The following is a 15,026-nucleotide window of genomic DNA, read 5'->3' as shown; positions in this document are numbered from 1 at the left end:
ATAAGTGCCAATTAGACTACACAATTAGATCCTAAGTAAATCATTTAGATGTCAGCAGAAAGGAGATATTACACCAAACGACTAGAGGAAGGCTTCTCACCTTGCTTCTGCTGGAAGGAGTGAGGCATGCTGGGAACTGAGATGAGGTGTCAATCAGAAGAGAAGGTGTTTATTGCTGACTTCAGAACCTTGGGCTGGCCGAGTTCTGGAACTTGAAGAAGGTCTGAGTTCGAATGTCTATAGAGAGACAAGACACGACAGGTCCGGACCGGACAGAACCAGACAGGACTGCTAGTCTCTCAGCCACAGAGCTCAGTTAGCTGTTGTGCTGAGGAGGAGAAGATATCCTGGGTTCAGCGAGAGGCAAAGCGGGATGATGCTCTGAAAGCGCAGCGGCAAAAGGCTTGGATCATGCAGAAACTAAACGGAATGTAAGATTGGGGCTCAAACCTTGCTGAGTGGCATCTAGGGCTCGGAGGACACAGCTGTCTGTCCTGGTGGCAGAAGGAAAGGCTTCGTGTCTCGTTTGTCTGGCTGGCGATCGTCTGGCTGGCGAGGCTGAGCGGAGTTAGTGAAACCTTGGGAAGCTTTCCCTGACAGGATGGTAGTGGTTCTACTGTAGAAAGGAGGCGCGGCAGATAGGTTGAAGTGAGTCGAGTTGACTGAGCGCGATGCACGTTAGAGAAACGCTCCACAGGGCATCGTTGGCACTCTCAGCTGATGGGCTGCCTGCACTCTAGCGTTCATTGAATGTAGCGCTTGGTCGGGCGGGCGGTCGGGCGGTCGACACTCCCTCGGTCGCTCCACTTCCCACGAATGCTAAAACCACAGGGCCAGCTCCATTTTACAGAAAAAAAAAGATTAAACAGCCTATGCAATAATCCCACTTTTCTCTCTCTCTCTCTCTCTCTCTCTCTCTCTCTCTCTTCTCTCTCTCTCTCTCTCTCTCTCTTCTCTCTCTCTCTCTCTCTCGTTAGAATGAGTAGGAATCTGAAATCCCATTAAGTCACAGGAAGCCTAAACCCTGGACTAGCATTGCCTGTAATATGGAGCAGCTCTCTCTTGGACCCCCAGGCCATCTGCCAGATTACAGTCTTTCATTTCATATACAGCAACAACACATTGTTTATCAACACGGCTTTTATACAACCAACACGGCAGTGTCCTAGAGCCTTAATCTACCTAAGCTGATCTCAACCCTGGAACTGGATATTGCTCTTTATAACTGGTCTGTCGGGGGGGGTCATTACATCACTACAGCCTGGTACTATCACTACATGGGGCAGGGCAGAGGACAGGCAGGCAGCACAGGGCAGGGCAGAGGACAGGCAGCACAGGGCAGAGGACAGGCAGACAGCACAGGGCAGGTCAGAGGTCAGGCAGGCAGCACAGGACAGGGCAGAGGACAGGCAGCACAGGGCAGAGGACAGGCAGACAGCACAGGGCAGGGCAGGGGTCAGGCAGGCAGCACAGGGCAGGGCAGAGGTCAGTCAGGCAGCACAGGGCAGAGGTCAGGCAGCACAGGGCAGAGGTCAGGCAGGCAGCACAGGGCAGAGGTCAGGCAACACAGAGCAGGGAAGGGCAGACGATCGACAGTTTGAGATGAAATTGGTCAGTAATTCAAGAAAACACAACCAGTATTAATGTGACTTTTACAACATTAACATTATGGGTATTATCACATCGTTTCCAGTACAGATCATACAGAACCCCCATCCGATCTGCTGGAGAGAGCACTTTCACCCAGAAACTATCAACACAAATAATATAGTTTCCTCAAATGAATCCTCTTCTCTGTTGAAGTTTAAAAGCTGTCCGGTAAGCAGTATTCTGAATGCGTCTGTATTTCAAAGCATGATGATCTTGGGGGGAAAAAAAAGCTTGATGGCTCAGAAATATTACAAAATGAATGTGAGCTTAGGAATGAAGTGGTGTTTGGCCTTGTGGCTTTGTGGGGTCAGATGGGTCCTAATACGTCAAGTGAAAGGTTTTGATCCTTTTATGTTTGTTGATGGGTGTCAACATAACACATGTCAACTCTTTTGATTTATCGTCCTAATCCCCAGAGCTGCAGTTCCACGTCCCAGCATGTTGGTTGATGTTTTTAGTGTAGGGCTTTACATTAACTTTACGTTGATTTTACGTTGATTTTACATTCACTTTACATTGACTTTGCATTGATTTTACATTGACTTTGCATTGATTTTACATTGACTTTACATTGATTTAACATTGAATTTGCATTGATTTTACATTGACTTTACATTGATTTTACATTTACTTTACGTTGATTTTACATTCACTTTACATTGACTTTACATTGACTTTACATTGACTTTACATTGATTTAACATTGAATTTGCATTGATTTTACATTGACTTTACATTGATTTAACATTGAATTTGCATTGATTTTACATTCACTTTACATTGATTTTACATTGACTTTGCATTGATTTTACATTGACTTTACATTGATTTAACATTGAATTTGCATTGATTTTACATTGACTTTACATTGATTTAACATTGAATTTGCATTGATTTTACATTGACTTTACATTGATTTAACATTGAATTTGCACTGATTTTACATTGACTTTACTTTGATTTTACATTCACTTTACATTGATTTTACATTGACTTTGCATTGATTTTACATTGACTTTGCATTGATTTTACATTGACTTTACATTGACTTTACATTGACTTTGCATTTATTTTACATTGACTTTACATTGACTTTACATTGACTTTGCATTTATTTTACATTGACTTTGCATTGATTTTACATTGACTTTACATTGACTTTACATTGACTTTGCATTTATTTTACATTGACTTTACATTGATTTTACATTGACTTTACATTGACTTTGCATTGATTTTACATTGACTTTACATTGACTTTACATTGACTTTGCATTGATTTTACATTGACTTTACGTTGATTTTACGTTGACTTTACATTGACTTTACATTGACTTTACGTTGACTTTACGTTGACTTTACATTGACTTTCTGAGGGTCTTTGAGTAGATCTATATGACCAATCGTCCCTGTTGGTGTAGAGCAGCATCATAGACGACCAGCCACGTTGAGAAGTCTGAAAATCCAAACAAAACTACACAATTTAAAAAAAAAAAATTATTCAGCTAGTGGACAACAAATCAAGAAATGAGGCAGTTTTCTGAGTATCATTTTGTATAACATTGACCAGATAAAACGGAAAGGAATAAAAACAACTCTACTTCATGATAAACCATTTTATTTACACAGAAGTTCACAGGCAGAGATGTGTCTGTCCTGGACGTTCCTCGGGGCAGTGAAATGTCTGCATTATTAATTAACAGCCAGAATAATGCGTTGTCGTGGGACCCACTGGCTAACGTTAAATTACCGTTGAGCTGAGCTTCAGTGAGATCCCATCATTCGGGGGATAATGTTCTGATCAAGGAGCAGCAGATTAAACCTCTCAACCACTTGACACACTAATGAAAATATCACAACAGGTCAAAGGTCACTTACTTTAGGAGGTGGTGCAATGCCTGTTGAGTCTTGCATTATCCATACATGATCCATATATTATAAAATGGTTAGTTTAGATCCTGGACACTAATTGGTTGTTAATACATACATTATCCACACATTATCCACACATTATCCACACATGATCCATACATTATCCATACATTATCCATACATTATCCACACATTATTCATACATTATCCACACATTATCCACACATTATCCACACATTATCCACACCTTATCCATACATTATCCATACATTATTCAACCATTATCCACACTTTATCCACACATTATCCACACATTATCCATACATTATTCAACTATTATCCACACATTATCCACACATTATCCACACCTTATCCATACATTATCCATACATTATTCAACCATTATCCACACTTTATCCACACATTATCCACACATTATCCATACATTATTCAACTATTATCCACACATTATCCACACATTATCCATACATTATCCAACTATTATCCACACATTATCCATACATTATCCATACATTATCCATACATTATCCACACATTATCCACACATTACCCACACATTATCTGTACATTATCCGTACATTATCCATACATTATCCATACATTATCCACACATTATCCATGCATTATCCATACATTATTCGAACATTATCCATGCATTATCCACACATTATTCAAACATTATCCATGCATTATCCATACATTATTTACACATTATCCATATATTATCCCTATCTTGTCCATACAATATTCATATATTATCCATATATTAGCCATACATTATCCATATGTTGACCATATATTGTCCATACAATTTCTATATATTATCCCCTATACCATACTGTACATTATATATTATCCCATATACCATACTGTATATTATATATTATCCATATTTTTATTATTATACCTTTATTTCAACAAGGATCACAGCCTGAGACCAAGGTCTCTGTTACAGCTGGGCCCTGCGTACACATGTTTACACATACAGTTTAGGTCCAATGATTAAAAAACTAAACAAGACAAAACGATCACAGATAACACCAACAAATACAGCAGCAGATTACAGGTTATTCCCCTAACAGGTTATTCCCCTAACAGGTTATTCTACTAACAGGTCATTCCCCTAACAGGTTATTCCCCTAACAGGTTATTCTCCTAACAGGTTATTCCCCTAACAGGTTATTCCCCTAACAGGTTATTCTCCTAACAGGTTATTCTACTAACAGGTTATTCCCCTAACAGATTATTCCCCCAACAGGTTATTCCCCTGACAGGTTATTCCCCTAACAGCACAAGAACTTGCATTACCCGAAACAGTTGCAAGCAATACAAAAATAAAAATCCTCCAATAAATATTTAAAATGAGCGACAGGGGGACAAGAGTCTCAAGTTGAAGTTTAGTCTGCAGGCTATTCCATAGGCAAGGAGTGTAAAAAGGCAGCCATACCCAACTCTGGGGAAATCACATGGGCCTCATGTGTAATCCATACCCAACTCTGTGGAGATCACATGGGCCTCAAGTGGAATCCATACCCAACTCTGTGGAGATCACATGGGCCTCAAGTGGAATCCATACCCAACTCTGTGGAAATCACATGGGCCTCAAGTGGAATCCATACCCAACTCTGTGGAGATCACATGGGCCTCAAGTGGAATCCATACCCAACTCTGTGGAGATCACATGGGCCTCAAGTGTAATCCATACCCAACTCTGTGGAGATCACATGGGCCTCAAGTGGAATCCATACCCAACTCTGTGGAGATCACATGGGCCTCAAGTGGAATCCATACCCAACTCTGTGGAAATCACATGGGCCTCAAGTGGAATCCATACCCAACTCTGTGGAGATCACATGGGCCTCAAGTGGAATCCATACCCAACTCTGTGGAGATCACATGGGCCTCAAGTGTAATCCATACCCAACTCTGTGGAGATCACACGGGCCTCAAGTGGAATCCATACCCAACTCTGTGGAGATCACATGGGCCTCAAGTGGAATCCATACCCAACTCTGTGGAAATCACATGGGCCTCAAGTGGAATCCATACCCAACTCTGTGGAGATCACATGGGCCTCAAGTGTAATCCATACCCAACTCTGTGGAGATCACATGGGCCTCAAGTGGAATCCATACCCAACTCTGTGGAGATCACATGGGCCTCAAGTGGAATCCATACCCAACTCTGTGGAAATCACATGGGCCTCAAGTGGAATCCATACCCAACTCTGTGGAGATCACATGGGCCTCAAGTGGAATCCATACCCAACTCTGTGGAGATCACATGGGCATCAAGTGGAATCCATACCCAACTCTGTGGAGATCACATGGGCCTCAAGTGGAATCCATACCCAACTCTGTGGAGATCACATGGGCCTCAAGTGGAATCCATACCCAACTCTGTGGAGATCACATGGGCATCAAGTGGAATCCATACCCAACTCTGTGGAGATCACATGGGCATCAAGTGTAATCCATACCCAACTCTGTGGAGATCACATGGGCCTCAAGTGGAATCCATACCCAACTCTGTGGAGATCACATGGGCCTCAAGTGGAATCCATGCCCAACTATGTGGAGATCACATGGGCATCAAGTGGAATCCATACCCAACTCTGTGGAGATCACATAGGCATCAAGTGGAATCCATACCCAACTCTGTGGAGATCACATGGGCATCAAGTGGAATCCATGCCCAACTATGTGGAGATCACATGGGCATCAAGTGGAATCCATACCCAACTCTGTGGAGATCACATGGGCCTCAAGTGTAATCCAAGCTTGAGACCTGGTTTTAGGAATTATAATTCTAATATTGATGAGTGATGATAAATAAGAAGGTAGTTTATTCAGAAGTGCTTTATAGACAAACACGAGAGCACGTCGTTCTCGTCTCACGGACAGCGAAGTCCAACCCACATTATGATATAAAACACAGTGTTGAGTTCTGTAGCTAACACCCGTAATAAACCTGAGTGCGCAATGATAAGTAGTATCCAGCAATTTAAGTGTGGATTCCGTAGCATGCATGTCGATACTATCCCAATAATAATAATAACAGACCATGTACCATACTGTACATTATTTTATCTATATATTATCCATAATCCATAATGTACATTATATTATATATTATCTATATATTATCCATATTCCATAATGTACATTATATTATATTTTATCTATATATTATCCATATACCGTACTGTACATGATATTATATTATTATATTATATATAATTCGTATATTATCCACATACCATAACAAATACAATAACATTTTGTATAAAAAAATCTTAAATTACATCTCCATTTGAGCAAATTCTGAATTTGCCATCAATTGTGTTTAATCACAACAAATCCTACGATTAATTTGACATTAAACACACTTCTGTCTTTAATGTATATTGCATAGAGAACTCATTTTCTAGCCGTTTTATCTTTAAACTTTACAGGCCTTTTTCTCAGGAACCTTTTGGAGAGACAAAACATGGCGGATGATCAGTGGTGGAAAAAGTATCCAATTGTCACACTTGAGTAAATGTAAGATATAGAGGTGAAAGTCACCCAGTAAAATACTACTTGAGTAAAAATCTAAAAGTATTTGGTTTTAAATATATTTAAGCATCAAAAGTAAAAGTATAAATCATTTCAAATACCTTATATTAAGCAAACCAGAGGCACAATTGTATTTTTTAAATGTATTTACGGATAGCCAGGGGCACGCTCCAACACTCAGGCCTCATTTATAAATTAAGCAATTGTGTTTAGTGAGTCCTCCAGATCACAGGCTAGTAGGGATGACCAGGGATGTTCTCTGTTTAGTGAGTCCTCCAGATCAGAGGCAGTAGGGATGACCAGGGATGTTCTCTGTTTAGTGAGTCCTCCAGATCAGAGGCAGTAGGGATGACCAGGGATGTTCTCTGTTTAGTGAGTCCTCCAGATCAGAGGCAGTAGGGATGACCAGGGATGTTCTCTGTTTAGTGAGTCCTCCAGATCAGAGACAGTAGGGATGACCAGTGATGTTCTCTGTTTAGTGAGTCCTCCAGATCAGAGTCTAGTAGGTATGACCAGGGATGTTCTCTGTTTAGTGAGTCCTCCAGATCAGAGGCAGTAGGGATGACCAGGGACGTTCTCTGTTTAGTGAGTCCTCCAGCCCAGGGGCAATAGGGATGACCAGGGATGTTCTCTGTTTAGTGAGTCCTCCAGACGAGAGTCAGTATGGATCACCAGGGATGTTCTCTGTTTAGTGAGTCCTCCAGATCAGAGGCAGTAGGGATGACCAGGGAAGTTCTCTGTTTAGTGAGTCCACCAGATCAGAGGCAGTAGGGATGACCAGGGAAGTTCTCTGTTTAGTGAGTCCACCAGATCAGAGTCAGTAGGGAGGACCAGGGATGTTCTCTGTTTAGTGAGTCCTCCAGATCAGAGGCTAGTAGGGATGACCAGGGACATTCTCTTGATAAGTGTGTGAATTGGGCCATGTTCCTGTCCTGCTAAGCATTCAAAATGTAACTAGTACTTTTGGGTGTCAGGGGAAATTTATTCAGTAAAAAGTAGTAGTGAAGTAAAAGTTGTCCAAAATATAAATAGTAGAGTACAGATACTCCCAAAAACGACTTAAGTAGTACTTTAAAGTAGTTTTACTTAAGTACTTTATACCACTGTGGATTATGATTCTGTTCTTCAACAGCCTACTGGTCAGAGACAGGGTTTGTTCTTCAACAGCCTACTGGTCAGAGACAGGGTTTGTTCTTCAACAGCCTACTGGTCAGAGACAGGGTTTGTTCTTCAACAGCCTACTGGTCAGAGACAGGGTTTGTTCTTCAACAGCCTACTGGTCAGAGACAGGGTTTGTTCTTCAACAGCCTACTGGTCAGAGACAGGGTTTGTTCTTCAACAGCCTACTGGTCAGAGACAGAGTTTGTTCTTCAACAGCCTACTGGTCAGAGACAGGGTTATGTAGTAGGGAGAGTTTTGTCCATAGTAGTCCCCTAGAAGCATTTCGAGTCTACATCCCAAGTGGCACCCTTATCCTGTGTAGGATCTTAATTTGACCAGTTTATCACATCAGGAAAATATTCCTGCAGCAACAGGAAATGTGACTTATGTGGATTATAATGACATTTTTGTAGGGGTTGATGCATTTTTTTTTACGGTAAATCAAGTCTGAAATTTTAAAGTGTAAATGACACATTTAAGACGCCTTTTTAAACCTGGAATACACCAGAAGTTTGCGTTTCCTGCTACAGCAGGGGGATCAAATTAAGAGCTAACATCTGCAGTGCACTACTTTGCACCAAAGTGGGCCCTGGTCTAAAGTAGTGCACTTTATAGGGGAAAAGGGGTGTCATTTGGGACACAGACAGTCTATGATCTAGACATAATCTATGATTGCTCTGCTTGGTGCAGTAGGCCTGCTTTCCTGGAGCATCGAGGCTCTTTCTGTGTTAAACGATAACCTTTTTCCAACCGTCTGTAATTATCACGTCAGTTTCCGATAATAATTTCTTTGCCTGCTATCACAGAGATCTGTAATCTAGCTGTGTGCTGTGAACTAAGCATGGATGCGTTCCCAATGGCACCCTACTCCCTATATGGTAAACTAGTGTTGACCAGACCCTATGGGCTCTAGGTGCACTATGCAGGGAACAGGGTGCCATTTGGGAAGTAGCCTTGTTTGGTGTCGGCTGTGAGTTCCCTGACATTCGCCGCGGCTGCTATCAGCACTGTTAAAGGTCAGGGGAGCCTAATCTTACGCTTTGCGTTGGCTTGCATTTATAGAGGAAGGGGAGGATAAGGCCTTCTGTGAGACAGAGAGAGAGGATGATGACTGAGCATGATAGCTCTGCCTCTGTCAGGGAATGTGGGATCTAGGATTTTGACTATCTAAACACAAGCACACTACACTACAAAGTGCAGAGTGCTGCAGACAACACTGGCAAGGAACTGGAATAGAGCTGGAATGGAACACTGGCAAGGAACTGGAATAGAGCTGGAATGGAACACTGGCAAGGAATGGATTGGAACACTGGCATGAAATGGATTGGAACACTGGCATGAAATGGAACACTGGCATGGAACTGTATTGGAACACTGGCATGGAATGGAACACTGGCATGGAATGGATTGGAACACTGGCATGGAATGGATTGGAACACTGGCATGAAATGGATTGGAACACTGGCATGAAATGGAACACTGGCATGGAACTGTATTGGAACACTGGCATGGAATGGAACACTGGCATGGAATGGATTGGAACACTGGCATGGAATGGATTGGAACACTGGCATGGAATGGATTGGAACACTGGCATGAAATGGATTGGAACACTGGCATGAAATGGAACACTGGCATGGAACTGTATTGGAACACTGGCATGGAATGGAACACTGGCATGGAATGGATTGGAACACTGGCATGAAATGGAACACTGGCATGGAATGGATTGGAACACTGGCATGGAATGGATTGGAACACTGGCATGAAATGGAACACTGGCATGGAACTGTATTGGAACACTGGCATGGAATGGAACACTGGCATGGAATGGATTGGAACACTGGCATGAAATGGAACACTGGCATGGAATGGATTGGAACACTGGCATGGAATGGATTGGAACACTGGCATGAAATGGAATTGAACACTGGCATGGAATGGAATGGAACACTGGCATGGAATGGAACACTGGCATGGAACTGTATTGGAACACTGGCATGGAATGGATTGGAACACTGGCATGGAATGGAATGGAACACTGGCATGGAATGGAATTGAACACTGGCATGAAATGCAATTGAACACTGGCATGGAATGGAATTGAACACTGGAATGGAATGCAATGGAACACTGGCATGAAATGCAATGGAACACTGGCATGGAATGGAATTGAACACTGGAATGGAATGCAAATCCCTGGCTGTTGCTATAATACTCTAGTAGTGAATGGTGGCCTAAACACAGAATGGTCCTACTGAACTAACCACAGCAGGATCCTACTGAACTAACCACAGGAGGATCCTACTGAACTAACCACAGAATGGTCCTACTGAACTACCCACAGGAGGATCCTACTGAACTAACCACAGAATGGTCCTACTGAACTAACCACAGGAGGATCCTACTGAACTAACCACAGAATGGTCCTACTGAACTAACCACAGGAGGATCCTACTGAACTAACCACTGGAGGATCCTACTGAACTAACCACAGGAGGATCCTACTGAACTAACCACAGAATGGTCCTACTGAACTAACCACAGGAGGATCCTACTGAACTAACCACAGAATGGTCCTACTGAACTAACCACAGGAGGGTCCTACTGAACTAACCACAGAATGGTCCTACTGAACTAACCACAGGAGGATCCTACTGAACTAACCACAGGAGGATCCTACTGAACTAACCACAGGAGGATCCTACTGAACTAACCACAGAATGGTCCTACTGAACTAACCACAGAATGGTCCTACTGAACTAACCACAGAATGGTCCTACTGAACTAACCACAGGAGGATCCTACTGAACTAACCACAGAATGGTCCTACTGAACTAACCACAGGAGGATCCTACTGAACTAACCACAGGAGGATCCTACTGAACTAACCACAGGAGGATCCTACTGAACTAACCACAGAATGGTCCTACTGAACTAACCACAGGAGGATCCTACTGAACTAACCACAGAATGGTCCTACTGAACTAACCACAGAATGGTCCTACTGAACTAACCACAGAATGGTCCTACTGAACTAACCACAGAATGGTCCTACTGAACTAACCACAGAATGGTCCTACTGAACTAACCACAGAATGGTCCTACTGAACTAACCACAGGAGGATCCTACTGAACTAACCACAGGAGGATCCTACTGAACTAACCACAGAATGGTCCTACTGAACTAACCACAGAATGGTCCTACTGAACTAACCACAGGAGGATCCTACTGAACTAACCACAGAATGGTCCTACTGAACTAACCACAGAATGGTCCTACTGAACTAACCACAGGAGGATCCTACTGAACTAACCACAGAATGGTCCTACTGAACTAACCACAGGAGGATCCTACTGAACTAACCACAGAATGGTCCTACTGAACTAACCACAGAATGGTCCTACTGAACTAACCACAGGAGGATCCTACTGAACTAACCACAGGAGGATCCTACTGAACTAACCACAGGAGGATCCTACTGAACTAACCACAGGAGGATCCTACTGAACTAACCACAGAATGGTCCTACTGAACTAACCACAGAATGGTCCTACTGAACTAACCACAGGAGGATCCTACTGAACTAACCACAGGAGGATCCTACTGAACTAACCACAGGAGGATCCTACTGAACTAACCACAGGAGGATCCTACTGAACTAACCACAGGAGGATCCTACTGAACTAACCACAGGAGGATCCTACTGAACTAACCACAGGAGGATCCTACTGAACTAACCACAGAATGGTCCTACTGAACTAACCACAGAATGGTCCTACTGAACTAACCACAGGAGGATCCTACTGAACTAACCACAGAATGGTCCTACTGAACTAACCACAGGAGGATCCTACTGAACTAACCACAGGAGGATCCTACTGAACTAACCACAGAATGGTCCTACTGAACTAACCACAGAATGGTCCTACTGAACTAACCACAGAATGGTCCTACTGAACTAACCACAGGAGGATCCTACTGAACTAACCACAGAATGGTCCTACTGAACTAACCACAGAATGGTCCTACTGAACTAACCACAGAATGGTCCTACTGAACTAACCACAGAATGGTCCTACTGAACTAACCACAGGAGGATCCTACTGAACTAACCACAGAATGGTCCTACTGAACTAACCACAGAATGGTCCTACTGAACTAACCACAGAATGGTCCTACTGAACTAACCACAGAATGGTCCTACTGAACTAACCACAGGAGGATCCTACTGAACTAACCACAGAATGGTCCTACTGAACTAACCACAGAATGGTCCTACTGAACTAACCACAGAATGGTCCTACTGAACTAACCACAGAATGGTCCTACTGAACTAACCACAGGAGGATCCTACTGAACTAACCACAGAATGGTCCTACTGAACTAACCACAGGAGGATCCTACTGAACTAACCACAGAATGGTCCTACTGAACTAACCACAGAATGGTCCTACTGAACTAACCACAGGATGATCCTACTGAACTAACCACAGGAGGATCCTACTGAACTAACCACAGGAGGATCCTACTGAACTAACCACAGAATGGTCCTACTGAACTAACCACAGAATGGTCCTACTGAACTAACCACAGAATGGTCCTACTGAACTAACCACAGAATGGTCCTACTGAACTAACCACAGAATGGTCCTACTGAACTAACCACAGGAGGATCCTACTGAACTAACCACAGAATGGTCCTACTGAACTAACCACAGGAGGATCCTACTGAACTAACCACAGGAGGATCCTACTGAAATAACCACAGGAGGATCCTACTGAACTAACCACAGAATGGTCCTACTGAACTAACCACAGGAGGATCCTACTGAACTAACCACAGAATGGTCCTACTGAACTAACCACAGAATGGTCCTACTGAACTAACCACAGAATGGTCCTACTGAACTAACCACAGGAGGATCCTACTGAACTAACCACAGAATGGTCCTACTGAACTAACCACAGGAGGATCCTACTGAACTAACCACAGAATGGTCCTACTGAACTAACCACAGAATGGTCCTACTGAACTAACCACAGGAGGATCCTACTGAACTAACCACAGAATGGTCCTACTGAACTAACCACAGGAGGATCCTACTGAACTAACCACAGGAGGATCCTACTGAACTAACCACAGGAGGATCCTACTGAACTAACCACAGGAGGATCCTACTGAACTAACCACAGAATGGTCCTACTGAACTAACCACAGAATGGTCCTACTGAACTAACCACAGGAGGATCCTACTGAACTAACCACAGGAGGATCCTACTGAACTAACCACAGAATGGTCCTACTGAACTAACCACAGGAGGATCCTACTGAACTAACCACAGAATGGTCCTACTGAACTAACCACAGAATGGTCCTACTGAACTAACCACAGGAGGATCCTACTGAACTAACCACAGAATGGTCCTACTGAACTAACCACAGGAGGATCCTACTGAACTAACCACAGAATGGTCCTACTGAACTAACCACAGAATGGTCCTACTGAACTAACCACAGGAGGATCCTACTGAACTAACCACAGGAGGATCCTACTGAACTAACCACAGGAGGATCCTACTGAACTAACCACAGGAGGATCCTACTGAACTAACCACAGAATGGTCCTACTGAACTAACCACAGGAGGATCCTACTGAACTAACCACAGAATGGTCCTACTGAACTAACCACAGAATGGTCCTACTGAACTAACCACAGGAGGATCCTACTGAACTAACCACAGAATGGTCCTACTGAACTAACCACAGGAAGATCCTACTGAACTAACCACAGGAGGATCCTACTGAACTAACCACAGGAGGATCCTACTGAACTAACCACAGAATGGTCCTACTGAACTAACCACAGAATGGTCCTACTGAAGAGTACCATGATGAGGAGGAGGAGGAAAAATACTGTATTTATTATGAGCTGGTGAAGAGCTGGTAGTATTGGACGATGGATGGCAACACTTTAGGTCTACAGACAGTAGTTCATAGACAGTTATAATAGAGTTAGCGTATTAATGATTCATTACAGACACTACATATAAAATAATAATTATCTGTCTAAAATAACTTGTAAATCCTTTACGACCTTTGAACATGGGTTTAAGATTCAGCAGTTCATGGACAAATAATCAATAGTGAAGCTATATAAATAATTAACTGACAGTTATTCATTATTTATAAAAAATTAAAAAAACATAATAATAATTAACTATTAGTCTAAAATTATGAATTTCATAAACCATTTAACTGTTAAATGGTTCTTTAATGTAGAGTGCTATCAGAATGATCGCTTGCGTTTAGCCGACAGGCCGGTGGGGACATGTCATCCGTGACTTGATGCAAAACCTTGTCTGTCTGTCACACTTTCCCTTAACTGATGATCTCATGAAAGTCAACATGCAAAACAGCAGGACAAAAGATTCAACTGAACTTCCCTTTTTTTTTTCAAAAGACAAATGCATGCAAAAATGGCGTACGGCAGATGTAATACAAGCCCACAAACAAATTCTTAGGCCTATATATCGTTTTAACTGATGCCATATCTCTCTCTAACGCAGAATGGACATGTTGAAGCATTTGAAAGTCTATGATGTTAGATTGGTTTTTAATGCAAACACTTAAAACACAAAACACAACTTTTGCCAACGTTGACTTTTTCTTGCAATCCACCATTATTTATAGACTTGAAAACCCTCATTTCAGTCTGGTTGCACTAAGGAAACACAGATTGCCTGACATTTATTTATTCAT

The 15,026-nt window shown here is 42.4% G+C and overlaps 1 protein-coding gene across 1 annotated transcript in view; it reads right to left on the bottom strand.

The window, feature by feature from the left end:
- Positions 1–820, bottom strand: part of bcl6aa (BCL6 transcription repressor aa) — a 63,477-nt gene extending 62,657 nt beyond the window's left edge. Inside the window, exon 1 of the mRNA XM_090232218.1 lies at positions 101–820. Within this exon, the coding sequence (XP_090088344.1) occupies positions 101–128 (28 nt within the window). The 5' untranslated portion in view covers positions 129–820. The remainder of the gene's footprint in view (positions 1–100) is intronic.
- Between the last annotated feature and the right edge of the window lie 14,206 nt (positions 821–15,026).

The sequence above is a fragment of the Oncorhynchus mykiss genome, chromosome 1 (assembly GCF_057628025.1).
Source record: "Oncorhynchus mykiss isolate SJ-2025 chromosome 1, ASM5762802v1, whole genome shotgun sequence".
Classification (NCBI taxonomy): domain Eukaryota; kingdom Metazoa; phylum Chordata; class Actinopteri; order Salmoniformes; family Salmonidae; genus Oncorhynchus; species Oncorhynchus mykiss.
This window is presented reverse-complemented; position numbering and strand designations above follow the sequence as displayed.